The sequence below is a fragment of the Thunnus maccoyii genome, chromosome 5 (assembly GCF_910596095.1).
Source record: "Thunnus maccoyii chromosome 5, fThuMac1.1, whole genome shotgun sequence".
Lineage (NCBI taxonomy): Eukaryota > Metazoa > Chordata > Actinopteri > Scombriformes > Scombridae > Thunnus > Thunnus maccoyii.
Genome location: NC_056537.1, coordinates 30,734,701 through 30,761,861, shown reverse-complemented (window position 1 = coordinate 30,761,861; position 27,161 = coordinate 30,734,701). Strand labels below are relative to the sequence as shown.

Sequence of the window (27,161 nt, the reverse complement as noted above, 5' to 3'; positions counted from 1 at the left end):
CCTACCACTGCCTTTTCCTTGTCGCAGAATGACACCCACATTCAAGAGCAAGGTGCTGGAGTTTGACCTAATCGGCGAGGGCTCTCTGCCCAGTGTGTGTGTGGTGCGTCCAGCACTGAGGAACAGTGGAGGAAGCCCAATGCTGCAGTTCAGACGGGTATTGGTAGGTCGGAGACATACCCTGCGCTTGGTGCTGCTAAATGATGGAAATGTCTCAGCAAAGGTGAGAGGAGACACATTCACTTTTTCTTTTTCTTTTATTATTGATTTGTCCCTTTTTTCAACATGTTAGAGTTGATACATTGCAACTAGATCAGAGGGAATTTTGTGAATAAAGGTGCTTCATGGCTCTCTGTGTTATGTAGGTCCAGATTGACATGCTGGATAAACATGGAGTGTTTGCCCTCAAAGCTGGCCCTGGCAACACTTGCAGCTCCATCAACTCCACACGACTTGAGGGCTCCACTGACCCTGGTAAAACTTTTACGTGTAAACAAAGTCTACAGTAATAGCATCTCCTCTTCGTTTAAACGATTAGTAATTAGCAATTTACACAATGGACTAGAAAGACAAATGCCTATGCCACTGCTTACTGCTCCACTCCCTAGCAGTAATGCTGCTGCAGTGTTTCATCAGTCCCATCTCTGAGAACAGAACCCTCACAGACTTTAGCAGACTGGTGTCAGCAGGGATTGCGAGCCACATCAAAGTGTTTCCCCTCATTAATTTATCATTTTATAAACTCAACATAGGCTTCTTTGTAATGCTGGTGACTGTCTTCTCTTCCACAGAGCATCAGTTGGTGCACAGAGCCACCCTGAGGCTGGAGGTTAACGAGGAGGTGGAGTTTGAGGTCAGCTTCTGTTCTGATAAGCCCCTGAGTGTCAAGGCCAAGATATCACTGCAGGTGGAGGGCAACCAGTACAGCAGTACCATAATACGAGTGACTGGAGAAGCTTACCAGGAAATTGTCTCACTGGACAACATTAGCAGATCACTGCGGGAAACGGATCAGGAAGATGATGAGAAAGGTAGGAGAAGAAAGGGGGGCAGGAGAGGAGTTACAAGGGAATAATAATGTGGTAGGAAAGGAGAGGAAGAGGTGATTAGGAGATTAGGATGATAGCAGGGAGTCTGACATATTGTATAGAAATCACTAATCACTCCAATCACTCCATGATTGTGCCCAGAGAAATGCTGTTAAAGGGAAACTTCGTTATTTTTCAACCTGGACCCTATTTTCCCCATCATTCATCAAGGAGTTTCCCTTTAAGTACAGAGAACATAGTGATTTAGTAACTTAGAAGTGTGTTTCTCATCCTTGATTTAAATCAGGTTTTGTCTCCCACACAGGAAATTATGAAGTGCTGAATTTTGGTGACTGCCATGTAGATTGCCCGTACCAAGAGAGTTTCACTATGATCAACCACAGCAGCAGCCAGGTGGTGAGGTTTGAGTGGCCACCTGCTGGATCCCATGTCTTCTTTTCACCACAGGTAAAACACTAAAGAGAGGAATGCTCAAAATAAACAAAAAAGAAATGTTTTGACATGCACTTATTTTTGTAGTGCCTTAGTTAATGTCCAATATAATCACATTCCAATGGTTCTACCCCATGTTTTACTGTTGGCCTGGAGTAATACTCGGCCATATGTGATGAAAAGAATTCATTCTATTCCTGCAGGTAGGACACCTGCACGCTGGCTGTTCGAAGGACGTGACTGTCACCTTCTGCTCCAGTCAGCCAGTGACTCTGACCAGCCAGCCAATGAGATGCAAGGTTTGTCAGATTGAGTTCCAGCAGCCACTGGAACAGGTGGCTGACTGGGATGACCGACAGAGGACAGTACAGTGGCTGAGTGCCTCAAAGCAGGCTTCAGGAGCACAACCTGTGAAGAATAAGGTACATGTGTTGAATGTTAAGGGACATATTGACGATGAGTTTTGAAGAGAGAGTTAATTCGCAATTATGCATCCATATGTTTGCATGCAGGTGATAAAGACAGATCCTGAGCCATGCTGCTCTGTGGTTGAGGGCTCGCAGTGGGAGCTGGAATTGCACATTAACGCAGTTTGTGACTACGTCAAGTTCATCTGCAACACAGACGCTATCCACTTCAAAGACACCATGCTTTACCAAACCAGGCTCCACCAGTAAGTCAGGTCTTTGTTGTTGCAGATGTTGTTTCATTAAAGCAAATTTAACAATACACAGCCACCCAGTGATTATGTTATGAGTCAGATGCCAAGATTTATACAAAATATTAACCATCAAAATAATCATCAAATTGCATACCATCACATCCCGCATTTTCTGACCACTGTTGTATATGTAAAGTACCATATTATTACAATGCATAATAAATACAATGTCTGTACATTCATCTATTGTGTGCGCAGACTGGAGATAGTGAATCAGGGCAATGTGAAACTGGAATTCTCCTGGCAAGTCCTCATGGATCCAAGCAGCAACAGTTTCAACCAAAACCAAGGAGGTATTACAGAAATACTATTGTTTATTATTAGGTTAACTCTTCAGCATTGGATAGCATTTGACCATTCTTGCTGTACAATTATGTTCCAAAAGTGAATTTAATATACTTATTTACATTTAAATGCTTTTAAAATGTAGCTTGAAACTGGTTGAACTGTGTGTAAATGTGGACATGTATTGTCAATAACAGATCGGACCCTCACCTCTCGGCCTGGCAGCAGGTCAGCAGGAGTGTTGACTGGAGCCCGTCCTGCCAGTGCTCTGGCCAGCGTGATGTCTCTTCTGATGGGCAACCCTGAGCTGCCACCCTTCAGTGTGGAACCCAGCATCGGGGCTGTTGAGCCCGGTGCCATGCAGAATTTCAGTGTTTGCTTTTCACCTTTGGAGGTGGCCCAGTTCCAGGGCAGGCTGCTCTGCAAGTGAGCGCAATGTTCTGATGATAATTAATAAATAACAAGCCAAGTGAAACAGTGTTGTTAGTCAGAGAAAACTTACACAATTGTGAAAAGATTAAACTGACTTATGCTGAACAATTGGCCGAGTAAACATTATTCTTGGTACTAAATCAAGTAAATTCAATTGGTTAGGGATGCCAAAAATATGACAATACAATACAGCCCAAAATACACAGAGATAATACAATAAAGACTATACATAAAAAGTAAATTAATTCATATTAGAGTTTGGGAAGCTAGAACCTATATATCCCCTGTCAAATCAAAGTGGGATAGACACTAACATGCTTCCCCAATTCTGCAAAACTGATTTGTTATTTTTGTTTGTGTATTTGATTTTCCATGCTTGAATAATGAATGGTTTACCCACATTTTCGACTGTAATGCTTAGTCTTGTTTAGTAAACTATTTGTGTAGGTTCCTGTAGTGAATGTGCACTTGATTCTTTGTTCATGCTATTTAATTTATGAAAAAACAAGTAAAATATCAGTGAAAAGGTGAATATTCTGTGACAGAGTTATACTGAAAAGATGTGTTTAAAGGGGATGAGAGGCGCTGATTTATTTACTCATGACTAGAGCCTAGCCTGACTGCTTTTCTAAATTGTAAAATTGTACTATGCTGCACCCCACCTTGAGCCCTGAGGCTACCCTGGCTTTGGCACTTGCCTCCAGAGTCATAAAAAACAAGCCCAGAGTATCATAGTAAATGACATCTTTTTGTGGTTACATTTCACTCTTTCATACACCCCCCCTTAAAGATGGAACTGTCACAAAAGATAGGATGACTGTAAAGAAGTGATGTGTTTACAAGTAAAATGATATGAAGACTTAGTTGTTGTTCCTGTCTGTCTGTGTTTATGTTTGTTTCAGTGTCCCTAACTTGCAGGATGGGGATCAGGCTCCCTGTATCTCGTTGTGTGGCCACAGCCTGCTGCCCCACTGCCACTTTGACCTCCAGGACTCAGACTACATTAGTGGGAACCGCCGCAATCCTGAGTTCAGGGATCCTTTGGACCCTAACACCAGGGTCATAGAGTTCAACGTTTTGGGCCTCTCTGCACCGACAAAAAGGTAAGAGAGAGAGAGATGGGAGCTTTTTAATTCCATTAGTGTAACACTTGGATTAAAAACAGGATGTGCACACGTGTGTGTTCTCTGTTCACAGATGTTTTAGTGTGGTGAACCCAACCAGTAAACCCTACTCATACAAGTGGAAGTGTGAAGACACAGGTGGCAGCCCGTTCCACTGCCTCGCCCCATGTGGCACCATTCTGCCTGGGAAGAAGGTGGAAGTAAGGATGAAAACACACACAATGAAGTAGCCTTCTTCCTTTCATTTTTTCCTTTAAGTGATTTCTTCATCAGCATCCTCATATATTGCATTTTTCCTCTTGTTTTAAAGTCATTAACCTGCACCATTTTTAACCCCCTGGTTGGCCTGTTTGTTTGTGTGCAGGTGCATTTTGAATATGTGGCTGAGCAGCTGGATGTGGTGGAGTCATTCTGGAGCTTCACGATTGAGTCTCTGTCACTGTCTGTTCCCTTCCTGTGTGTGGGCACCGGTAGAGAACCACTTGTCTATCTTGACAAACCTCACCTTGATTTGGGAGAACTGCTTGTTGGTATATAACACACACACACACACAGATACGTCTGTAAATTTAGCTCATTCACTTCATTCATCAAAATTTAAATTTAATTTTTATGTGGTTTTTTTTCAACTGTATCCACATATGCTTTGGCATGATTAAAGTATGGTTTAAGCGACTAAAAACATTTGATTAGGGTTAGGGAAAGATTGTGGTCAGAGCTAACTTGTAAAAGTCTTAACACTGATTTTCAGTATAAGAACTGATCCATGGTTGCCTTTACATTCTGCTACCATTTAGTGTCGACACTCACACACCAAAAAAAAACAACTTACCAAACACATCCTACCAGCATTACGCCATTAATGCCAGTGAGAAACAAATGGCTTTTCAACCCCATTGGAGGTCCGTCTCCTGAATGCAGTACAAACATTATGTGTGTGTGTGTGTGTATGCACAGGTCGTAAAGTGGAGCAGACAGTGGATCTGGTGAATGCAGAAGAGGAGCCCTTCCACTTCTCTGTTCTGCAGTCATCTCTTCTCTGTGAAGACCAGCAGTCCAGCCTTGTTTTGCAGCCCATGACTGGCACAGTGGCATCCAAAGACAGGTCAATGAAACTATATCATCCACTAAAATTTAAATACTTTCAGTAAGAAACGCCATGTATAAATTTTGAGGTTTAAAAATGAACTCTTTGGTGCAGGTTGTCATTATCAGTGTCCTTCACACCTTGCTGGGAGGGCTACGTGAGCTTCAGATTGGTTCTGAGGGTAAAGAGGAAGTCAGAGCCACTGGCACTCACTGTTAAGGCTGAATGTTTCATCATGAGCACTTCTGTTCAAGTTGAAAGTCCAGATGGAGGCCTCAGAGAGATCAGCCCTGACCTCCTGGATACTTTGGATTTCGGAAAGGTCGGCACAGGCTCACATGATTCTTTAAGTGTTAAGTCTTAACACTGAAAAGCACTAAAGAAATGAGTGTTAAGGCATCTTCATGTGTGTGTCTGTGTATACACTATTTGTAGGTGGGCATTTCAGAGCAAGTCACCTTTAACATCCTGGTATCCAGCCTGGCGAGATTCAACCTGGAGGTGAACTTTGACCTAGCAGGTCCCAGTGAGCTGCTGCAACATTTAGAGGCAAAACCACAAAATGCTACTATTGAGGTTGGGAAACAGCTGCAATCGTCGCTCTTCTTTTGTCCCCGGAACATTTGCAACCTCCAGGACGTCAAACTGAGTATCAAGGTGAGATACTGACCACCTTGTGGGCGGCTGTGGCTCAGAAGGTAGAGTGGGTGGTCCACCAATTGGAAGATTGGCGGTTTCTATTACCGGCTCCTCCAGTCCGCATGTCGAAGTGTCCTTGGGCAAGATACTGAACCCCAAATTGCTCCTGGCTGTGCCATCAGTGTGTGAATGGTTAGTTTCCTCTGATGGGACCTTGCATGGTAGCCCCTGGACCCATTCAGCATATGAATGTGAATGTGGCTTGTAGTGTAAAAAGCGCTTTGAGTGGTCTGAAGACTAGAAAGGCGCTATACAAGTACAGCCCATTTACCTTGATTATGTTTTATGAAGGTTTTTACAGAAGTAGCAGGAATAGAACACATGCTTTCGAAGATCTACATGCTAGGTTAGTCCAGAATTAAAGCTTATCAAAGTGTACTGACAAGTAAAATAAGGTTGTGCTTGAGTTGTCAAACAGCCATGAATAATTTATAAGTACTGATAAAGATTTTCCCTTAATTCATGCTGTTCTTTCCATGTTGTGTTAAGTGTAGCGAAAACATCTCATTTGTCTGACAGAGCTGCAAATTAAATTTACTTGTACAGTATTTTCTGAACATTGGTCCTAGACACGAATACTTAAATTTTAACATTATTATCATACTAGCCTTTTACTATTTTTTTTAAACCTTAAAAGGCAAGGCAAGGTAAGGCACTTTATTTATTTCATTACAGGTAAACGCCATTTGCTTTACATTAACATGCACATAGCATAAAGTGACATGAGAATATATTACATAAAATACGAAGGGGAACCCAAAAATCCCCAGAAGCCATCAATACCACAGGAGAAGGGTGCAGTTATTGGATGTGCTCTATTTTTTATTTGTGTAATCCAGCAAAGAGAGCATTATCTACTCTGGTTGAAATGAATGCTTGAACCAGCTTCTCAGAGTCAGCTTGAGATATAACTCCCCAAACTTTTAATATATTTTTTTGATTTTCTTAGTTAAGATCCACTACTAGTAGGTTTGACAAATAGTGCCTCAGAAGCTTGTACTAGGCTGTTGTACTACAAGTATCTCATCTTTATTCAGGAGTAAAAGATTTCTTGATATCCATTAATTACTATTATTGATAGTGTGTCATCCACATATGAATGATAGACTATGCTGTTTCTTTATAATGTTGGCTAACGGGAGCATTTACAAATTAAAAAGCAAAGGTCCAAGAACTGATCCTTGTGGAATCCCTGAAAAAAAAAAATCAGCAGATCTAAAACCACAGAGGGAAACAGAATGTCTTATTATTGAGTTAGGAGGAAACCAGTTACACCAACTGAATCATGAAATAAAGACAACTTAACGACTATTCATGCAAGGAAGGAAAGATTATCAAGTGTAACACCTGACAGTTCAGATATTCTTTCATGTTCTTTTCTTGGAATTGTTTAATGTGGTGTTAAACGAATGCTTTGAGACCAAACAGATCCTGAGCTACATCTGTGTTTAAACTTTCTCTTTTGTCTACCTCATTCCTGTTTCTTCTTATCAGGTAAAGCATGGGCCAACATTTACCTTTGCTATCAAAGGTAGGTCTGTGGCACCCAGCCTTGAATTCTCCTTCACCAAGTACAACTTTGGCAAGTGCTTCCTGTACTGTCCTGGCATGGTGCCAGCCTCCAAGACTCTGGTAATCAGCAACAAAGGCCAAAGGGACATCAGGTAGTCATGTGTACAGTATCTGTCTGTTTTCCTCCTTGTGTCAGTGGGAGATAAATGTTTTTATTCCATTCAGAATGACAGAGTAAAACACAGACCTGAAATGAAAACATCTGTGTTCCACTTACTCAGTGTCCAGTGCCAGTTCAGGAACAGCTCTTACCTGGAGATGGACTTCCAACCAGATATTTTGTCCCCTGGTGCTGCGATGGAGGTACCAGTCACCTTCTATCCCCGTGAGCCATGCCGTTACCATGAAAAGCTGACCTTCATCTTAAACAGCTGTGTTACAAAACATGTGGACATACTGGGGCAAGGCATTGAGATGAAGGTGAGAGAGAAGAGCATGCGTACTGGAGTTAACATTAATATTCAAGTTTTTGGATCTGAGACTGATACTAAAACTATCCTGCTTGAGGTAGATGACCTGATCTATTTCCCTATATGACCTTATTAAAATCTATATATGTGTCATTCTGTCCTAGCTGGAAGTAGAGGATCCCAGGCAGCGGAGGGTTAAACTGGGATCTCTGTTGTTGGGTCAGAAAGTGAAAAAACAGGTGGTTCTGGTCAACCGCAGCCCTGTAGACCTTTCTTTCACCCTGCAACTGAACACAAACACACCACTGGACCCTGGGGTAGGGAATGCATACACAATGATAAACAGTGGTCCACATACCAGTTACATACTGTTAAATATAATATGTTTATATTCTCCTCTCCTCTCCTCTGCTGCATCTCCAGGACCTGTCATTCAGTCCAGCAGGTGAGCTGAACCTGAAAGCTGGTGGCGGTTCATGTAACGTCGACATCAAGTTCTCACCCCGTCAGCACATATCTCTCTTCAAGGCTGAGCTGCAGGCAGAGTGTGCAGGCCTTTTACACCCCCTGCTGACCATCCAAGGCTGCTGTCAGGTGGGCTGTGAAGTGAAGTCATTTTACAAGGCAAATTATCCATGTATTTTCTGGCTCTGATAAGCGCTAAATCCTTTTCTGACGTTTACCAGTGTACCTGCTGTTTGTAACTATTTTCAGAATCATCATCTTTGCATACAAATGTGGCAGATGTCCAGAAATGTCGTTATTTGTCCAGAATACTTTGAAATGAATGATACACAGTTGATCGGTATTATAACTTTTTATAGGGTCAAGCAAGTTGAAGGTTTGTTCTGTTTACTATATAAATTCATGTTAATCACTAGTTCCACTTTTAACTAACAGGGTGTGGAGGTTCAGCTGGATCAAGATCACCTGGCCTTTGGAGCTGTAGTCCAGCGCTGCCAGGCCAGGAAGAGGATTGTCATGATGAACACCGGAGACATTGGTGCCAGGTAAGGTTAGATATTATACAGCAGATTTCTCTGGTTATCTGTATAGACATGCATCTCCACACACACACACACACTAATCAAACCAGACTGTGTTGAGTCAATTTTATAATGTGGCTCATGATAGTAATATAATTTGTTTATTGCCTTGCTTTCTTTAACTTTGCTTTATGATAAAATATTTATTTTTTTGTTTGTCTGTTTTCTTTGCAGTATTCACTAGTTTTATTGCAGTCATATGTAATATTATGTTCAGAATTCTCTCTTTTTGGTTGGATTTATGACCTGTTCTTTGCTTTTTATTTATCTGTCCACCTTGCAACCAGGTTCCACTGGAAAACAGAGAATTTTCCTCCGGAGTTGTCCATCGCACCAGCTAAAGGCTATATCTGTCCAGGCATGGAGGTTCCTTTTGAAGTGACTTTTGCCCCCGTGGAACTGAGTAATGACATGAGATATGAAAACTTGTCCTGCTGTGTCGACAGCTCCTCCTCACCCGTTACTCTTACTGTGACAGGCTCCTGCATCACAGCCTCCACTAGCAAAGAGGTTTGATTGATGCACCTTCATTTTTGTTACAGATACACAGTGTTAGATTTTAAGGACTGTTGGTCATACTTTTTACATTGAATTGACTACAGAAATAAATTTTACTACAGCTACAAATCAAAACAAGGTGACTTACATATTTCCATAGGAAATATAGCATTATTATCATTATTGATACAAAAGAAAAGACGGCAGGTATGGCAGAGCCTATTCTTCAAACAAAAGATCTGGGTTTAATTTCTTATCTCCACTAACATAAATCTGAAAATAGACACTACCAGAATCAGGGATGTTCCACTTTATCCAGCCTTGAACTATAATCTCCTGTCAGGGGGAGTGAACTGAGAATTTCCATTTAGGGGATCAATAAAGTATCACATTATTGTTATGGCCTGTATCTTAGCAGCAATTGCTTTCATAACAAGGTTTCTCATACAAGTGTGCTGTCTCACAAACGGTCTCCATTAACCAACCATATTTCACAGCAATGCAACTAAAAGGTTTTAATAGTAGAAAACTGTGCAAATTTGTATTTTGGAGATTGTCTTCCAGGCTTCTTCAATGGGCATGCAGTAAAAAAAAGCTGCCTTATCACCAGTGTAGGCTCACATTGTACAGTAGGGATGGTTAAAGGCCCATGTCAGATAATGCAAGACATAGATGTGGCTCCTCTGGAACAAGCAGAGGATGTTGACAGATTTAAACATTAGAGAAAATTAGGAAAAAAAAGTCAGTTTAAATGAGCTGATTATCCACGGAAGCTTTAAAAAAGTTGTGATACTCTTCTGTAGCTAAAGGTGAGATTTCTCTGAGATGGCACCAATTCCAATTTTAGTTTATTACTAAAAAGTAATAAACTAAAATAAACAAATGTTTATTACTAAGGCATAGTACTACAAGATGTAGCGAATAACATTGCAAACGTAAACTTGGAACATCAGTATGTCCTAGGTTTTTTACCCAGTGCTTACATTCTTACAGTATAATGTGACACTCTCCATAATACCTATTGCATAATTCTTCCCTCTTGTGTTTTCTTTCCATCTCCAGGTGGTGAGTTTTGTTTGCCCAGTACGTGGCTCTCACACCCAGACTCTGCCAGTCTTCAACCCCACAAACCAGCGGTGCAGCATCCGACCTGTCGTTGAGGGCGAGCAGTGGAGAGTTGTGCCCTCCATGATCCTTGAACCCCTCCAAAACAAGACATATCAGATCACCTACCGACCACTGACCATGACTACTGATGGAAAAAAACACCTGGTAGAGGAGCACTAACATTTAAAAGCAATCTGTTATTGTAGCCTCTTTAGTGCACATGTGATGTTTAAAAAAAGATTACAGAGAACAAAACAAAGACAAATAAGCCATGGAAGAAATCATATGAATTGTGAAATACTGTACGCTAAAATGATAAAGTAGATGTGAGATTCTCTTATTCTGTTAATTTAATCCCAGACATTCACTTGCTGTGTCTGTCCTTCTTTCCTCAGGGATCAGTCTTTTTCTCCTTCCCTGATGGGACAGGCATGCTGTACTCCCTGCAGGGAACTGCTGAGACTCCCAAGGCAGAGGACACCATTGTGCACGAGCTGCCTGCCAAGACTCACCACACAGAGATGCTGCCTGTGCACAACTGGCTCTCTAAACAACAGCGGTAACACACAGACACACAACTGTACCCATGAATGCACACTCAAACTCTCCATCGTCCTAACCTTAAACTCACTAATATCTTAAACCATATTTGATAAATCTAATCCTAATATAATTCTCTCTGTGACATATACACTACCAGCTATTCCCAGTATAAACTTGTATTCATGTATTTTTGAAGTACACTGCATTTTGCAGCACTTCACGTATACACTTAGTACTCCTCAAAAATATATATACCGGTATTTTAAAATGAGTCATGAGCGTTTCGGTGTGCCCAGGTTCCATGTGATGAAAGAGATCCTGAAGCCTGACAAGGCAGATGCTACTGTGTCCCTCAAGGGTCTAGACTACATTGATGTCCCTGCTCTGGCCAAAAGAGACTACAAGTTGTCTTTTTTTACATACAGAGACGGGCACTACAGCACCAAGGTTTGATCACACACACACTTTTGTACCCAGATCAGAATATATTTCTGAGCCTTTCCCTCACATCACCCTTCAACCCTTTTCCTTAGGTGACATTTCATAATGAGGTGTCCGGTGAGTACTTGTTCTACCTCGTCAACTTCAAGGCCACATCTCCAAGAGCCCTGTCCACCATAGAGCTGGTGACTGCCGTCCGCCAGAGGGCCTCAGCCACTGTGCATGTGGAGAACCCTCTGACCATAGCGACCTGCCTCACCACTGAGTGTAAATGCCCTGACATCAGCGCCCCACCTCAGCACATTGTGCCAGGACAGTCCAAGGTGGATACTAAGTACATCTTGTCCCACAGTGAATAAAAAAACCTGGCCTCAAACAAACTTTAATTGACACACCGTGTGGCTGTGTCCTCTCTTTAGGGTGCTGTGAGCTTCGAGTACCAACCACTTCGCACAGGCGAGTCTACAGCCCGGCTGACTCTGTGTAGTAATGAGCTGGGCTACTTCCACTACGATCTGCTTCTCAGAGCTCTGCCCCCGCCACCGGAGAAAACCATCCACTTCAACACTTCTCTGGGCAGCAGCCACGCCGTTCCTGTTAGGTTCACCAACTACTCCCGCTTCAAAACCGAGTACTCTTGCAAGGTAAGAAGATGTCAGGCATGTCCAGGCATGACTTAGAAATTAAAGTATCATAAAACCATGGTGTTCTTGTGATACTGTATGTTCTGTTAGCGCTTGCCTTTCTTTCCTTTCTTTTTCTACTGTTTTTCCCCCACTGATGGATATGGGCACCGTGTGGTATTTGAGAAAGTGGAAAATGTCCAAAAGATTATAGGAAAAATACCATACTACCAGTATCATACTGTATCAGGCCATATCATTTATTTTGTCAACATCAAAATGGATTCGAGGGATTTATTTAGTGATTATTTGAAATTTGTTTTTGTATGTTATTTGAATAGACTTGCATCCACTTTGCAGTTATGTTTTTACAATGATCCATTTGCCATTGCAAGACATTTACATGGGCACTGCAACCTTCATCACAAAGTGGTAAAAAATACATTCATTGAATTATCTATTCTTTATGTAGTTCTAACTGTATGTTACTTGTCAAAATAAAAAAAGACTGTGCTTCTATTTTATTCATCCTTCAGTCTTGTAACATGGTAATGTGCACACCTATGCTGATGCTTGCTTTTTTCATACAAAAAGTAATCACAGTGATTTATTTGCTGCCACTTGTTCCCCTTTGTGTTATCTCTTTCCTGCAGGTCGATTGCCCGGACTTCATAGTGGACAAGAGTGTTGGTGCTTCGCCAGGTTTCCAGGCGGGGTCACAGGTCAGCGTGGAGGTTTGTTTCGAGCCTCATCAGCTGGGGGAGGTGAGAGGCCAGCTCAGCCTTTCCTCAGGCATTGGCGGTGAATACATCTTTCCATTACACGGGATCTGCCTCCCTCCCAAAGCTCAGGGCCCGTTCAGCATCAGGGCCGGTCGCAACGTCACTATCCCCTTCAAGAACATATTCCTGCAGACCACCGCTTTCTCTTTTCAGGTAAAGAGTCAATGACCTGAGGCCCAGGGAAATAACTAGATCAAAGAGGGGAACAAAAGATATAATATTTTGAAGGGACATAAGGGTAACTGAGAATGAGAGAGAATTCCAGTACAACAACTATGCAGAGACGAAATGTATTAGACATTTCAAAATCCAAGGAAAGCATTTCTATGACTTACTGCTTTAAATTTAGCTTGGAACAGTTAGAGAGTGGTAGTTAAATTAAGTTTATTTGATCTGTGATTGTCCTAACCTAAGCCTTGTTTACCCTGCTCCTAGGTGGACAACCCTTCTTTCACTGTCAAAGGAGTGGACAGCATCCTCTCCAAAAAGACCTTCAACATCCTGGTGTCCTTTGAGGCCCCTACTGGAGGCTTTCCAGGGCCCTGGTTTGGCAAGCTGACTGTCTCCAGCCAGCGCTCAGAGGCCCACAGAAAGCCCTGCTCTTGGGTTTATTACCTGAAGGGTTACTACCCTGAATAATCTTAGAGATATGTACACATGGGTATGCAGAAACACACAAAAGAATATACAGATGCCAGCATAAGCATAAGCACCCATTTAGACTCAAGCCTTCATTGTTGTTATTCTTTTTTTTATGATGCTTCGGTTGCATGTGAAAAATCCTTTATCTGGTAACTGAGCTCCAATGTTAATGCCAAAAATACAAGCTGGAATTGCCTATGGATATTTATATGGTTTAAATAATTTGTTTTCACCAATGTGTTCCTAAATATTTTAATAATTCACTGAATAAATTCTGGAGAGAAAAAAAAACCTGTCCAGGACTGTCATTGCACACTCTTTTCCACATGGGGGCAATCATGTCAAAGTGATTTCACCATGACTCCTACTTCTAGTGGTACAGTGATGACAGAGGATACATGATTTACCTGACTCCCTGCCCTTTGGTCATACTAATAAGCTGCGTGTTGAAGTGTCAACTAGGAGTTAATTTGTCCAAAACCACCCTATGTGCTGTTAGACACGCGGCACGTTGCAGGCAAGAGTAGCTGCTCAGCTGAAAGGGCAGAGCTGGGGGAGACACTCATTACCAAAGGTTAGATGTTCATCACACACACACACACAAACGTATAATGAGGAGCTGGACTGACAGCTCAAGAAAAACTCTCTTTATTATAGGAGAAAAAAATCCACTGATCCTCACCTGACACTCCTCCTCCCAGAGGGACACAGCAAGTCATGCAAGACTAGTGGCCAGCACCTCCTGCTGTGAATCTAAATAGAATCTAAATATCTAAATAAAGGAAATATAGCATTGGTTTTGGTCAAAAGAGAGAGAGAGAGAGAGAAAGTAGTACTATCCTGTCTTACACCCTTCAATTTGCTCTCAGATGACAAACTCAGAGCAGCGATGCTTACTTTCAAGTTAATTGCACATTGTCTTATCACAACATAAATGGATGTTACCTGGCTGCTCTTCTGCATCAGCTAGAGACACAACAAGACCTAAGATTAGGAAAAATCTTGTTTTTTTCATATTTTAAAAAGATATACAGTACATTCACCTAAAGTTTAGGCTATACATCTAACCTCATAGAAATATTAGGTCATTCTAATGTGATGAACAATGTGAGATAGTTATAAATGCCAGCAAGTGCAAGAAAGTCACTAATATCTCTCCCAACAATAGAAATATCACTGCCCATAAGGTATGTTTTTTTTGTTTGTAGATGATTTTGGGGGCATGTAGGATGGGTGGGTGTGTTTTGGGGTGGGGGCTGTGATGTAAGAGTGGGGGTGGGGGGTGGGGGCTTCTCTCTCTCCCCCATAGAGCGCAGCATGAGCGCTCCGCAGCAAAAGGATGTGTGAGCAGGCAGCGCGCTACTGTAGGGACGGAGTCCACAAACTGCTTAACAAAGAACAAGCCAAACTTCGAGCCCAAGAAAGCCGCGAGCAGCCGAAACCCGTAGCCGGTCAGGACAGCGAGTCCGCGACGGCAGCACAGTCCGGAAACAGCGGCGCCCAGCCCGGTGGAATCGACGGGCTCGTCCGCTGGATCGTCACCAAAATGAGCGACAACAAGAACATCTCCAGCCGGGAGTACGCCTCCAGCAAGGAGGAGGTGGCCGTGGCTCAAGAGCAGTTCTTCGCCCCGGAGCCGCGGAGAGGCATCTCCGTTATTCTGGATGTGAGTATAGAGAGACACCGGGCAGTGGTCACCACCCTGACAGGTTGGGTGGGTGGGTGCGCGGGATGAAGACATCCAGTGAGCAGTGCGTACGGACCGGTGCAGTGCGCACTTACGCACAGAGACGATCTTACAGTTTACTGTTGAGGCTTGTAGGTCGAGCTTAACAGAGCAGACAGGAGCTTTCCCTCAATAACTGACACTTTGTTAAGGCACGTGGGACCAAACCTGTGAGCTCCTGGTGACTGGACAGTCTCTAGATGTCCATCTTACTCCTTGTTGCCCCGTCCAAAAATTCAGTTCGTTTTTTTCGCTTCTTGCCCCTTAAGCTTGGCTTTATAAGTTTACTTACATACAGTATCAATGCAATATCATTAAGAAATTCAGGTCAGTGCTGTATATTTTTACTTTTACTGATGGTTTTACTGTCAGTCCAAAGAAAGTGAAAAGCAGCCTCAGTAAGTCAGTAAATAGTCTACTTGCATGTTTTAGGCGATATGATCACTTAGTTTATGAAAACGTCTTACTCGCATATTTTTATTGATCCCCGTGATAAAGGCACAGTCAGAGGGGAAACTCTCTTATCCCGACCGATTATATGATTTAATGCAGAGGCCAGCGGACAAACCTGTAAAAAAAAAAAAAAAAAAAAGACGCAGCCTTCCTGTATTGGAAATGGCAATTACGCGGCGCCTTGTCGATTTAGGTCAACTCATCAATACTATGGGTTATTGGGTTCACTCCACTAAAATCTTTTCCCTGGAGACAAGCTTATGTCGCTTTAATGGTTTAATGGGGTAAAAAACAAAAGAGAAAAGTAGTTTATATACTGCAGACCCGGACCATGACACAAATAAACTGATAGAGAAGGGGTCCATGGAAAACTAATTATGATCAAGACCAGAGGGCCAATATATCCCGGTACCCTAGTAAACTAATTGCGTGTGTGTGTGTGTGTGTGTGTGTGTGTGTGTGTGTGTGTGTGTGTGTGTGTGTGTGTGTGTGTGTGTGTGTGTAGGGGGGTTGATGGGGGTGTATAGCCTAGTTTGCTGCTGAGCCTCCCTCCTTGAAAAAGAGTCTCTCCGCTCACGCAGATGCAGTACAGCTGCTCTGTTTTCATTACACCATATCTCACATAGTTAAGACTATAATCAGAAACTGTTTTTTTTTTAAACGTACTTTTACCTTTCCAGTCACAGAGGCTTCATTTGAATTTACACTAAAATTTGTTTTTGAAAGTATTAATTGAAAAACTTAACTGCATTAACTTTGATTTCATATTGAAGTTTCTCATGTTTTCCCCAGGATTGTTTCCTGCTTTTTCCGTCTCTCATCGACATTTAGCTGCAATACTCACACTGATTGGTCGATAAACAGTATAAGCCCCATCTTCTGACATAAGCAGTGAACTCATTGTGGTATTTTCTCTCCACCCCACTTTCCTGAACGCTTGAACTTTGAAATGTTAATCGTTCTTGCCATTTTCCAATATTATTGACCCCAGCATTATTATCATGGCGAAGAAGTTCATTCCAAAGGGATTTGAGTGATTGCTCTGTGTGTGTGTGTGTGTGTGTGTGTGCGCGTGTGCGCCTGCAGGCAGCATTCTTCTCATTAGACCATCTCTGCTTGCTTGTTTCTCATCCTTTTGCTGTTCTTGTTTTCTCCTTCATCGTAACCCACGCTGCACCTCTCCCTCTGCTCTTGTAACTCCTTTCATCCTTTGTCCTCCCCCTGCCTTCTCGTCTTCACCTCTCTTCATCCTTCTCCACATCTTTCTCGCCTTCCTCCTCTCCTCTCTTCTCTTTTCTCCTCCACGAGGCCAAGAAAACATCCATTCTTAATAAGGTTAGGAGACGGGTGCAAAACAAGAAACCTTCCGTCTCTCTGTCTCTCATCTTCAATTTCAATTTTGTTGAATCCTGTCAGTTTCTGTCTTTTGCCATCTCTCGTTTTCTTTTCACTCTACGTTTCTGTTACAACTCTTGACACACACACACACACACAAACACCGCCTCCTCACAGCAACACTTTCCCTTCCTCTTGAAGCTTGTCTGTCTCCAGCAGCTCCAGAGATGGCTGTTTTCTGCGGAGTTGAGTGCGCCCCAGGATGAAGCCGGAAAAGCAGAACAATGCAGAACAGCTTGTCGTTTGAAACGCTGCATATCTCAGTAGTTAATGATTTTCACTTTGGCCCACTCAGATGGCTGCAGTCGTTTCCTTGAATGCATATTTATAATTTGCCAAGCCATAAAGGATCTCTAGATGAGTTGATGTAGTTTTGTTGCACAAAAAAACATACGTGACAAAATAATATGTTTCTGAGTTCAGTTTTTTACATCCTAATTATTTTCAACTTGTCGTGATCGTTGTCAGTGTTGCCCATCTACATTGCCTTGATTTATGAAACATGAGAGTCATCAAGCAGAAAAAAATGGAAGTTTAAACAGTGAAATACTTCTTTCTTGTGACGTTACAATTAAAAGTTGATGAGAAAAGTCAGTGAAAAATCATGAGGCATTTTTTTCTGACAGTTGCATTTTTAGGTGAGAAATGTTGTAAGATCTGCTCAAGTTCTGTTCTCAAGTCTTCAGACTTTAATATCCTGCCAAAGTTAAAGTGATACCCAAAATATTTTTAGTATTTACCACTTATCCCCTGTAGGCAAGAAGGTTTCTATGAAAATTGTCAGTTTCGTCCTTCACAAAGCTACAACAGTCCTCTGGTGGCAGGTTTTATCAGCAGGGAAAAAGAGTCGAAACATCCAAAGAAACACACTCATCCTCTTTCTATATGTACTCTGGTATTTTCCAAGTGATTGTCATCAGCAAAATATGGCTAAGTACACTGCTTGCTGTATGTTGGGTGCTCAAGATTAATGTGATTAAGACATGAAATTAATGATCAATACACACACAGTGTAACTCCATGCATCTCCCTCTCACTTTCTTTCTGTCAGCCTGTCGGTTCATTTCATCTGTTACATCCTTCTCACCCTTTTCTTTCTCTCTGTCTTCCACCTTGTCATTGTGCTGTTTTCTGACAGTCATTGTCAGGAAGAACAGTGCATGTAACACTCTGAAACACTGATGAAAGTACCAAACCTGGCACTTTCAATTCCATAGAGAGAAACGCTTTCACTGAAGCTATAAATTAGCTCCCAGAATTGTGTGTGTGCGTGTGTGTGTGTGTACATACATGCACAGAATGTGGTGCATACATACACACAGCAGGTAAACATCAATCAGCTGTAGATCCGCGAGTTTGTGTGTATGTGTGTGTGTGTGTGTGTGTGTGTGTGTGTGTGTGTGTGTACGTGTGTGTGTGTGTACATAATGAGATTTTATCTTCTGTCACTCTAACTTTTCAGTCCTGTGGCTCCCTAACAAGTCTTATCACACACCACTGCCCCTTATCTAGTGGAGACACGTTTTTAAGTGTGTGTGTGTTTGATTGGGTTTCTGTGTGGACTCACCGGTTAAGACCAAGAGTTGACAAATTGAATGGATCACTGAACATTTATATTTCTAATAATTCACCCACTGGGTTCTGTTTTTACAGCAAAGAATCTATCGGTTCTACTTAAAAAACACCACATTATGTGTGTTGAACCATCTGTCACTTCTGCTGAAACTTGGCTATGTAAATGTCCTGCCCTTGAGCCCTGGATATCCATTTATAAATCTCATAGCATCATCTTCAGTCTGTTGAGTTGTAATTGTCCTGCCAAAACATCTGAAGTGGCTTTTTATTTCTTATGGTAAAATCCCCCATAACTCTTACTCTAAGGTTCAGTTTTCTGTCTTTTTCTGAGAGAAAAGTGACAGTTTATACTTCTAGAAAAATGTGAGAATGAGAAAAGTTTCATGCAGAAATGACATACTGTGCCAAACATAAAAACAGTGCTTATAACTTTTACACCAAATGAAAATGTTTAAAAATTAGGGTGGATGTCAATGGATGGTAAGTGACTTTAGGTTGTCGTTGACATGATGTTACATTTTCACCATGCCATAATTGCACTGGTCCTTTAAAAAACCAAACCTCTACCCTGATGTCTTAAACAATTACAGACCAGTATTCAAGTTACCATTCCTGTCCAACAGAAAACTGTTGCAGGGTTCCTAATCTGATTACAAATTACATTTGAGATATTTTTCACCTATATCTGTTAACAATATGTGGGCCAATATAACAAGATTACATAAACACATTACAAATATTTTTGATAAGGTTTCCTTGCATTCGATTTTTAAAAAATCTTCTCCAAGATTCTCTGGTGGGAAAACTATGCAATGGTGTCACTGTTTATAAACCACCTTAAACTTCCTGTACATATCTTTGGCATTTCTGTACTGTAATTTCATTATCAGCCAACACATACACAGATGAACTACATCGACTCTCTTCACAGCACAGAAACTGCACTTCTGAGAGAGGCAGACAACCTTTTACTGCCAGCAGATGCAAGCAACATCTCAGTGTTGCTTGTATGGACCTTTTGATGCAGTTGACTACTCACTTTTAATAAACCATTCAAAATACTTAAAATCTTTCAATCACACCACTCAAAATGAACTTGCATGGCCCAATCAGATAATGTCTCATGTGCAAATATCACCTACCGTATTGATCAGTGTATGAGCTTCCACTTCTTTCTATAGGAAGCAAATATGATGTGTTGTTATGCAGATGATACACAGTTGTGCCTACACATGAATTTAAATGACTATTCAAGTCATCCAAGTAATATCAATACAATATTTATTGGAAAATGTTAAAAGTGAGCGCAAGGAACAGACACAGTGACATCACCACCTGTACAAAACAATGATATTCAAATTGAGATTGTATCAGAAAACAGTGGAATCAACTTTATGTATTAAAGTTTTATTTTATTATTGTGTCCACTACTAATTACTCGCTAAAAAGTAACTTTCCCAAACACTGGTTTGAATTGAGGAGTGTTGAATCTGCCGTCCTTCATCGGTTTTCATATGAACTGTGAAATCTTCCTGTTTAAACATCCTGCAGCTCACTGCAGATACCTTCATTAATACTAACAACACTGTCTCATTCTCTGTTCACAGATATTCAGAAGAGCTGACAAAGATGGTGAGTGAATTTATTGATTATCTTCATTGATCTCACCAGACCTGGAGAGAAAAACTGCAAACCACTAAAGATGTTACTTAACATAGTTTTTTGTGTGTGTGAAGACACCTATTTTAACATGAAATTATATATGCGTATTTACATGTACTGTATGACACATGGTATTCAGTTTGTCAGCTGAGAATTAAATGACTCTAATGACCTCGAACAATATTATGTTTTTGCTCCTGTTAGTCTGCTTCTTTGTTTTCCTGTCCAATAATTAACAGGATATCTAAACATCATCACTTTTTAATTACATCTGGTGAAGAGGTAAGCCCTTGTGCCAACGATCAAGTGACGATTTATTGATGCAGATTCAGAAGGTTCTTTTGAAGGATTTCTTGTTACGTGCTACACTTATGTGGATTTAAAAAACACGATACGTGTATCTCTTGATTGACTGTTTTTTGTGCAATGGAGCAGATTATAATTTCTTAACATATTTAAAAGACTTTTGGGTATCATTTTGAATATTTATATACAAGTGTAACTAAAAACATTAGGTGTACCTGTGTCAGGGTCCTGGTGTTGAGCACACTGGCTTAATGGTATGACTTCCTGACTTACCTTAAATGTAACAGAGCCAACATCAGAGTTACACCTGTGGCTTTTCTATAAATGACAAGTCAATTGTCTGCTGTAAGAAAGGTTTATCAGTAAAATAACAGCTTTAGAGGATTGTACAGCCTTGGCAGAGGTACATGCTCTCTAAGTATTTTCTTCCTACCTGTTCCTGAACTAGTTTGGGCTTGTTGGGTAGATTTTCAGATAGGTGATTGTGTGAGATTTATTGTCTCTGACGTCTTTTCTATTATTGCAGGGAACTATCGAGTGTTAAACTCTGTCTGCTTGCTGTCTGAGCTGCTGCTGCAGTGTGCTGTATTTTTAGCATGATGGGACATTAAAGTGTTTTCAAAGGGGAAAGTTTATATTACTGTGAAGCTGTGCCAGTGAACAGTTTGTTTATACCCTCTGGCACTGCATGTACTCAGCCACTTTCTCTCTCTCTTCCTCTTCATCTTCTCCACGTCTCAATCTCTCCTCTCCCTTTACACCTCTTCCTGCTCCATCCATCTTTTCTCTGTCCCATCCTTTCCCTCCTTGCCTCTTTTATTCTATCAATGTGTCATTGACAAAAAAGAATTCAACTAATGAGGAAACAGCATAAAAGCTTTTGCTTTCATCGGAGCCAGATGGCCATTTGCTCCTCCAGTGTGTGTGTGTGTGTGTGTGTGTGTGTGTGTGTGTGTGTGTGTGTGTGCCTGCGCGTGTGTGGAAGGGTTGTCTCTGCTATCCATGCTGATTACTCCTTTGCCTCCTCTCCAGCACTGTTACGTTCCCAAATTTTATCTCTGTAGAAAAGATCTCTGTTCACTTTAATGCACTCTACCGTGGCAGTTTATTTAGTCGTTGCTTAGTCATCTGCCCAAGCTTTGTTTCATTAGTTGTTAGCACAATAGCTGTGTGAGTGTGTGTAGATAAATACAGTACAAAATCCATTTATCAACAGAAGTTGTAGACCAGCAAACATAAACAGTTTTTACGGATGATTTAACTGTTCACATCATCGCTGTAGATGACGTTCTCATCTCGCCTCGGGTTGCCTTCACAATAGACTGTGGAACCAGCTGTCAACATTTTAAATGCCCGCACCACCTAATTACCAACTGCTCCAATACAGAACGTCAGTTAAAGATTTACATTTTCATTTCATGCTGATCTTATCCTGAGCAGAGACCAGCTGTATAACGATAGAGCTGCTGTTTCTCCGTCACAAACACGCTGTAGGATTGTTGTTCTTCATTGTGCAACTTTATGCTAACAGTCTCTCGGGGTGTTCCAGAAACTCTACTGCTGCTAGAAAACACACAGCTGCAAACTGTCTTCATCGAGCTACATATGAACGTGGTTGGATGAGGGGGCTACAGAGCAAGAAAAGAAGAGAGTGAAAGTCAAGAGAGAAGAAGAAGAAGAAGAAGAAAAGATGTTTATTATGGGGAATCGTAGCTATTTGATGTATGGAGCGCAGGCTGAAAAGAAAGAACCAGCTAGCACAAGCTGAAGAAGAGCTATTTTTATCCTCCTGCCTCTCACTCCAGGGAGAAGAGCAGGGAACTGTTTTAATGAGTGAGAGAGGGAGAAGGGAGATGCTAACGGAGAGCAGAGAATTGTAAAAAATAAAGGAAGGTGCAGGGGAGAGATAGACAGAGGGAGAGCCAGGAGGTGGCAGAATCTAAAAGGGAGAGGAAGCTAGGAACAGAGAGAAAGAGAAGCGGAGCGAAGAGAGGAAGAGGAGCAAGTATCGTATATCTGACAACGGGACAGTAATTGTTTAATTGGATGAGTTCTGTCTTTACACTCATAGCACAGATTCCAGGGCCGGCTTCCTGCCCCCAAGCTGCTGAAACAGCAAGACAGGGAGTGTGTGTGTGTGTGCATTAGTGAGTGTGCATTATGCATCCGCATCTACTGTGAGCATTTTTTTTTGTGTGTGCCAGTGTGTAATATAAGTATAAGTGTATCGGTATGCCTGAGCTTGTTTGCATGAGTATATATATTTATGCGTGTGTGCTTTGTGATTATCACAGCTGTCTCAGAGCCATTGTTATGCAGCTGGTGGAGTGTTTTCAGCAGCCAATAATTCTATGAAATAGTTGCATCATTTGACAGGACTTAGTTTACTGATAGCACCCGCAGTAGCACCTCTCATATGCCACAGTCCATCGAGCTGCTGCAGTTTGAAACTTAATCATTGCCAGTAAAATGGAAATGTTATGAAATAATGACTTGGGGTACTATTTTAATTGCAAGGTTTCAGTAGCTGCTGACTGAATGAAATCAAGTTACACCAGTTTTTTGCATTTCAATTACACTCCAAAAAAATAACTCTAACCACATTCAGTCATCAGTCTTTAGTCTCAAAAGTTAATTGAATTTTTGCAGCATTAATCTGTAACATAAAGGGTTGTATTCAAACACATTTTTATGTCTGTTCTGTAAGGTCAGTATATATATAGATTTTGCTGGGCGAAAATCACTCCCTTATTCAGTACTCCTAATCAAGCAGCAACTACCACAGCTTGAGGCTGAAGCCAGTATGAAAGTATCTTAACATGCAATGCTACTGACAAGCGTCAACCTCTCTCTAGAAATACTAAGTCAATCATTTCTTTCAATGAGTCATTATGGTCTCTACCACTGAATTTGGACCCTCTTAATAATTGTGCTGGAGGTCATTTTGGAAATTATTGCTCCGTTAATAAGATTTGAAGACTTATAATAGCTTTGATATCTGCCGGGTGTTGAGGGACAGCTGTGATTGACAGTTCGCTCACCTGCTGCTCTCCCCGGCTACGGGACTTGTACTGTGTTGTACTATTGTCACAATATTTCTGTCAGTTTAGGCCCCATTTACACCTGGTATTAACATGTGATCTGTATCTGGATACATTATCTGGATAATGACATCCGATCAATGGATCCTTGCATTTACACCTGGTAATAAAATGCGTTCTTGTTTTCTCGGTTGTGCCTGCATTGTGATTGGATCTTAATATGCAAATTGGCTAGGTGGAGCTGGCGGACTTGTCAACAAACATTGCTTTCCAGGTCAAGGAAACTGCTGCCATGAATTGACATCATTCACTTTTTTGTGAGGACTTCTAGTCACTGGTACTATTTGTAGCTTTTACAGAGCTTGCTTTAGCTGGCAGGAAGAGGCGGAGCTAGGTGACCTTTTTACTTACTGGGATAATTTTGGTCTTTGTCTTGAGTCTTTTGTGTCATCTCTGACAGGTGTAGCATTGGACTACTGCAATTACCTCTTCTGCAGCCATAGACTGTTAAAAAATATGGATGTAGTTGCCGTGATGTTACCCATTGGTTTATAGACTGCCATTTTGGAGCCTCAAGTTTGGCAATTTGACTGTCACCATCTTGGATTTTTGGAGTCAGAAGTGACCATATTTGGACAAGAGGGTGGAGCTGACCCTAGCGCTAGCTGCTATCTTGGTTAGCACGGTGCATTTACAGTCTATGGTTAACTCTGATCATGCTTATGCTAATTTTCGCTAGCGAAAAACAGGCTTAAAAACATTAAAACAAAATGTACTTACTGGAAAACTGACCAGCCGACTCCTTAGAGGGTCTTTTAGTGTACAACCAAACGCTGAACAAGACTTTTTTAGGCAACCAAAATATTACAATTAACTTTCATGTACTGAGAAAACTGTGAAATAGAGACAGCTATGCCTATACTCTGTTAATCTGGGGTTACGCCATGGTTACATTATGTAATCAATGTTGTCACCGTGGTACTGAGTTGTCAACCACAACGTAGGCAGCCCCTAAAGCATACTTTGCTTTATCGTCTATTTTACTCAAAATGGGACCATAATTTACAAAATGAACATTATGCTATATTGAAAAAGACTTGAAACTCGTGATTGAGACCATAAACTCATTAGGAAACTGTTTGCTGAGGCAATAAATCAAGTGAGATATAGGGTTATTTTCTCATAGACTTCCATACAATCGGACTTCTTTCTGGAGCCAGTGGAGTTGCCCCTGCTGGCCATTAGAAAGAGTGCAGGTTTAAGGCACTTCCGCATTGGCTTCACCTTTCAGACTTGGAGCTACCCACTTGTCTGCAACATATTCAATGCTCTGCATTGTGGGATGGTAGCAGAAAGAATCCCATGGAATTTTTGAGGGTACTATATATTGAATTGTCACTTTTAGAGATGAGACAAATACAATGGTGGAAAGTACATTTACAAACCTTTACAAAAAAAGCCTTTCCTTAAAGGCCCTGCACACCCACACAGGTGTTTTCTCTTACTCTGGCTGATTAGACCTCTTCCGATTAAGTTGGCTGAAGCCATGCTTGGAATCATGTGAATCAATATGCTAATACATGTTTTCGCTTGTCACAGTAGGAAAAGCATAGGTGTTTCTATTAACGATGGCCTCATTCTGTTCAAGTGTCCCAGTAAGCCAAGACAGTGTGACAGTGAGTCAGTAGGCACAATACCAGGACCCTAAAACTGAAGCGGCTAAATGGAATTCAGCCAACTTTAATTTTATTATTTATATCTAAACTTGCTGTGACATGTCAAAATGTCCTCTGTAAGACACCAATTTCAGACACTGCCCAGGAGAGAGTTGAAAATTCAGTCAGTCTAGTACAGTCTGAACATGCCCACACAGTAACAAGGAAAGGTCTAATTGTGCAACATAAGTGAAAACACCTGTGTGGGTGGACCAGGCCTTTAATGGTGCCAGTTTATTTTCTCTGAAGTCCTGCTACTTGCACACCTGATCTAATTAAGGAAGAAAACATTTCCATGATACTTTGGACTTTGACGACAGGGTAGAGAGACACTGACACAAGCAGGGACACATGAAGGAATTTTGTATCTGTGCTCTCATCAGTTAGCGGGTAGGTTTTTTTTTTCTTGCCTCTTGCCTTGTGACTCATCAGCCATCTGCTAATTATCGTTACTGTGTTCGACATAAAGACAGAAAGCAGACGGAGTTCGGAGAGGCTTGTTTATCCACGCTGTCAGGACTAGACAAAGTTACAACATTACAGCGAACAGCAAATAGGAGTGTGCAGCTGCTTCTGTTCAGTGTGGCCAGACACAGCTCATGGCTGTTAGACTAATGAAACTGGTTTCATCGTTTTGTTTTTATTTGGTTTGGAGATTTGGTACCCAAGTGTTCTCAGTTGTAGACTCTACTTCCACTTGTCAGATCACCTGTCAATCAAACAATGTGGCCAGTGGTACAGTCTTTTTCTTAGTTAGACTCACTTTGTTCTCATTTATGGTATATATAGTACTCAGTAGAGTATGTCACTGGAGATGGAAGGTGTGTCATTGATTTCTCTGCCTGATAAACCTTCTTTATGCTGGCCTTAACATGCGTCTGTTCGTATACTGAGACTGCAGACAGTGTGTAACTGTATGTGAGCTCTACAAGCATCCTGGCATACTCATTTACCTGTTTACTTTTTATCAGCTTCTCTGTGCTTTTTTTAAATGAATTGATAATTTTGCAACTCATACGTCAGATCCATTTTGTGCGTTGAAAACCGTCACTTCCTTTGTGTGCAATATTTGTACACTGCCATAGCCAATGCAGTAGCCTATATTTAGCTGCTATTACTCCAGTCATCATTCCAAATGTTTCCTAAATTTTGGCTGTACTTTTCGCTGCAGTTAGTCATCATCACTCATGTATCATATGACTACTGTGTTCTTACTTCCAGGTACTCTGGATTTAGGGTTATGTAATATTGATCTCTTAGTGGTTGTCTTATATAATTGATGGTCAGAGTTGCCAATGTAGAGACTTTCCCACTAGATTTTTTAGGACCATTTTAGTGACTGAAAAGTTATCAACATTTATCAGTGAAATCAGGTAACTCCATGTAAAATCAAAATTTTGATGCAAAGTCAATCCATTTCAAACTGACACATCAGTGGCTTTGCTTGCAGGGGAAAGTTACTTCAACTTTGGTGAACTTGGACACAAATTTGCCCCGTGGACCAATAGTAAACCATCTTTACAGTGAAGGAACAGAGAGCTGGAGAATCCAAAAGTCACCCCATTCAAGGTTTTTAACCTTCCTCTGCTGAAGTTTAAACTGTTCAACTAAAGATTGGTTTGCGGACAGCTATGAGGCAGGAGTTGATGGTACAAATAAGCTTTTGAATAAATTCTATGATATTGTCACCTTAGCAACCAAGTTAACTCGCAGAGCTTTTTCCCCTCTTCAATAACTGACTGTACAATCACCAGAGGAAGAAAACCGCACAGCTTGGAGAGTTATTTTGACTAAC

The 27,161-nt window shown here is 41.3% G+C and overlaps 2 protein-coding genes across 6 annotated transcripts in view; both read left to right on the top strand.

The window, feature by feature from the left end:
* Positions 1–13,801, top strand: part of hydin (HYDIN axonemal central pair apparatus protein) — a 72,482-nt gene extending 58,681 nt beyond the window's left edge. For 4 of the 5 annotated variants that reach the window (XM_042410906.1, XM_042410907.1, XM_042410903.1 and 1 more), the window contains 27 exons: positions 28–223; positions 366–474; positions 792–1,031; positions 1,354–1,496; positions 1,685–1,903; positions 1,994–2,154; positions 2,401–2,495; positions 2,685–2,913; positions 3,822–4,022; positions 4,117–4,243; positions 4,408–4,573; positions 5,001–5,148; positions 5,245–5,452; positions 5,566–5,787; positions 7,324–7,493; positions 7,623–7,821; positions 7,976–8,128; positions 8,235–8,405; positions 8,712–8,821; positions 9,145–9,367; positions 10,418–10,627; positions 10,858–11,021; positions 11,302–11,452; positions 11,539–11,769; positions 11,866–12,090; positions 12,723–13,004; positions 13,287–13,801. In XM_042410906.1, coding sequence (XP_042266840.1) covers positions 28–223; positions 366–474; positions 792–1,031; positions 1,354–1,496; positions 1,685–1,903; positions 1,994–2,154; positions 2,401–2,495; positions 2,685–2,913; positions 3,822–4,022; positions 4,117–4,243; positions 4,408–4,573; positions 5,001–5,148; positions 5,245–5,452; positions 5,566–5,787; positions 7,324–7,493; positions 7,623–7,821; positions 7,976–8,128; positions 8,235–8,405; positions 8,712–8,821; positions 9,145–9,367; positions 10,418–10,627; positions 10,858–11,021; positions 11,302–11,452; positions 11,539–11,769; positions 11,866–12,090; positions 12,723–13,004; positions 13,287–13,490 — 4,957 coding nt within the window. In that variant the 3' untranslated portion in view covers positions 13,491–13,801. The remainder of the gene's footprint in view (positions 1–27; positions 224–365; positions 475–791; positions 1,032–1,353; positions 1,497–1,684; positions 1,904–1,993; positions 2,155–2,400; positions 2,496–2,684; positions 2,914–3,821; positions 4,023–4,116; positions 4,244–4,407; positions 4,574–5,000; positions 5,149–5,244; positions 5,453–5,565; positions 5,788–7,323; positions 7,494–7,622; positions 7,822–7,975; positions 8,129–8,234; positions 8,406–8,711; positions 8,822–9,144; positions 9,368–10,417; positions 10,628–10,857; positions 11,022–11,301; positions 11,453–11,538; positions 11,770–11,865; positions 12,091–12,722; positions 13,005–13,286) is intronic. The other variant, XM_042410905.1, reaches the window with a different exon arrangement.
* A 1,009-nt stretch (positions 13,802–14,810) lies between these two features.
* necab2 (N-terminal EF-hand calcium binding protein 2) overlaps positions 14,811–27,161 on the top strand; it is a 136,232-nt gene continuing 123,881 nt past the window's right edge. Inside the window, exons 1-2 of the mRNA XM_042410914.1 lie at positions 14,811–15,159; positions 20,250–20,274. Of these exons, the coding sequence (XP_042266848.1) occupies positions 14,833–15,159; positions 20,250–20,274 (352 nt within the window). The 5' untranslated portion in view covers positions 14,811–14,832. The remainder of the gene's footprint in view (positions 15,160–20,249; positions 20,275–27,161) is intronic.